The sequence below is a fragment of the Olea europaea genome, chromosome 5, assembly GCF_002742605.1.
Source record: "Olea europaea var. sylvestris chromosome 5, O_europaea_v1, whole genome shotgun sequence".
Taxonomy (NCBI): Eukaryota; Viridiplantae; Streptophyta; class Magnoliopsida; order Lamiales; family Oleaceae; genus Olea; species Olea europaea.
Genome location: NC_036241.1, coordinates 13577278 through 13579261, shown reverse-complemented (window position 1 = coordinate 13579261; position 1984 = coordinate 13577278). Strand labels below are relative to the sequence as shown.

Below are 1984 nucleotides of genomic sequence, written 5' to 3'. Positions count from 1 at the left end.
TAGTCTTCGATAGGTAAACGACGGATTAAAACCGAATCAAACAGCAAATAATAGTTTGGCTTGATTTGATTTAAAAAATAAAATGGATTGATTTGGTTTGAAAAAATTCTAAACCGCATGAAATAATTTGAGTTAAAAATATAATATAAAAACATCCGAACTGAGTCGCGTTTACCTCTAGTTTTAAACAAGTTTGAAGGAAAATATATTATCAAAAAATGGGACTCAAGGGCTAAAACAAGAAAGTGAATAGGATCCTCAATATTTACTATGAAAAGAAATTAATAAGATAACTAAAGCTTTAACTAATGAACCATTTGATACCAACTTTATTGCTTTTTAGTGTCACGATGATATTATTTTATTTTTTATAGTAGAGGTCAAAACTAAGATTTCATAGGTGTCTTGATCCTCTTAAAATTACACCTTAAGGTTTGTATACATACATACTCTGTATTTTCTTTTATTGAAGGATTGAAAGGACCAATGTACTTGTACACACATAGTGCACACCTTGACTAACACCTCGCTATGTGTCAAAAATTTGACAATTGATTGAAAAAGGTGCTTCAAAATCAATGTACCAAAATTTGCCAACTCACATGATTATTAACCATTATATCAATCTTTATGTACATATAACATCATCCATTGGAGGAACAAGAAGTTAGTACATCAACGACTTTGTCTCAGGTGCAAGGACGCTCCTTTCATGATCTAAGCTTGATCATTCTCAGCTTCGAGGTCATTCAGCATGCAATTTTTTGTACTGTCAATGTGAATGTTAAGATCATAAAGAAATTAAAACTTGAGAAAATGCTGCCAAAACTTAAAAAGAGTTGTATCTTCACGTTGATCTTTAATGAATTTAAATATATTAGGGGTTCTTGAATTGGCACTGACAAAAGTTTTTATAAATGTTGCAGAGCAAAAGAGAAATATAAAAGATAGAGAAACTAAAGGGGTAAACCAGGATGTGTTGGACCAGGGACCAGGGCACAGGCCCGGTACGGCCCATAAACTTTTCCAGTCTAGACCAGACTGGGCTAGTCGGGCAGGCGGGCAGTCCCAAATTTGCTACCAGAACTACCTCTCCTGCAAGTAAGCATCACAGACTAAAAGAAATTTAAAGGAGACTAGCTTCATGGTAGACCTACAAATTTTGAAGTACCGGCTTTCATCCTCTAAGCTTAAATTTTACTTCAAAAAGTGTAGATAAATATGTCTGCATAAAAGTAAATGTGATTAACACGAGGCATATTTGATACGCAGTATTGGACACACATGACAAACAGTACAACATACAACATCTCTAGCTTTTTTTCTTCCTTAAATACTGTCCAATACTGTACAAAACCATCTCATCACACAAGCCACAAAAGGTAAAGTTGAGCTACACATTGTTTCTCAGCAAGCCTCCCCATATAACATATCAGTACTTACCGCGTACTTTGACCTTAGCTACAAAATTACAACAATCTATACATGATGAAAATGGAAGATGGCATGACGATGTAGCATCCATCTTCCAGACGTCGACCCACTTATCAGGTGGGACTATACCGAAGGTGTTTCTCGTAGAAGTTTATTAACTGCATAATAAAGGAAAACGACTTCAATGATATCAATCAAACTGAAGACTATGTATCACAAAAGCTGATGACGAAGAAATCAAGAGATAGGAAGACTCACAAGTATAGGATTGTTGGCCTTCAAGAATTTGTTATCCACCATCACTTTAGTTCCATCAGACCTGTAGGGAGCCATGTTACTGAAGCTAGTAAACCAGAAAAAAGGAATTTTGAAAAGCATGCCCAGATTGATAATCCAAATAAAGTGCAAAAGACCATTAAAGAAACCCAAAAAGAAAAGGAACAACATGTTACAAAATATAAAAGGATGGAAAAATGTAAAAGGTTTTCAAAAGTTCAAAGAGGAGAAGGAACAAAGTAGCTAATTCAAATATTCACCACTATTTATCAAA

The 1984-nt window shown here is 34.5% G+C and overlaps 1 protein-coding gene across 1 annotated transcript in view; it reads right to left on the bottom strand.

The window, feature by feature from the left end:
- Nucleotides 1–1224: 1224 nt before the first annotated feature.
- The window catches only part of LOC111394722 (chromo domain protein LHP1-like), a 6173-nt gene continuing 5413 nt past the window's right edge, over nucleotides 1225–1984 (bottom strand). The window contains exons 5-6 of the mRNA XM_023020674.1: nucleotides 1693–1753; nucleotides 1225–1592 (exon numbers count right to left, since the gene is read on the bottom strand). Coding sequence (XP_022876442.1) covers nucleotides 1548–1592; nucleotides 1693–1753 — 106 coding nt within the window. The 3' untranslated portion in view covers nucleotides 1225–1547. The remainder of the gene's footprint in view (nucleotides 1593–1692; nucleotides 1754–1984) is intronic.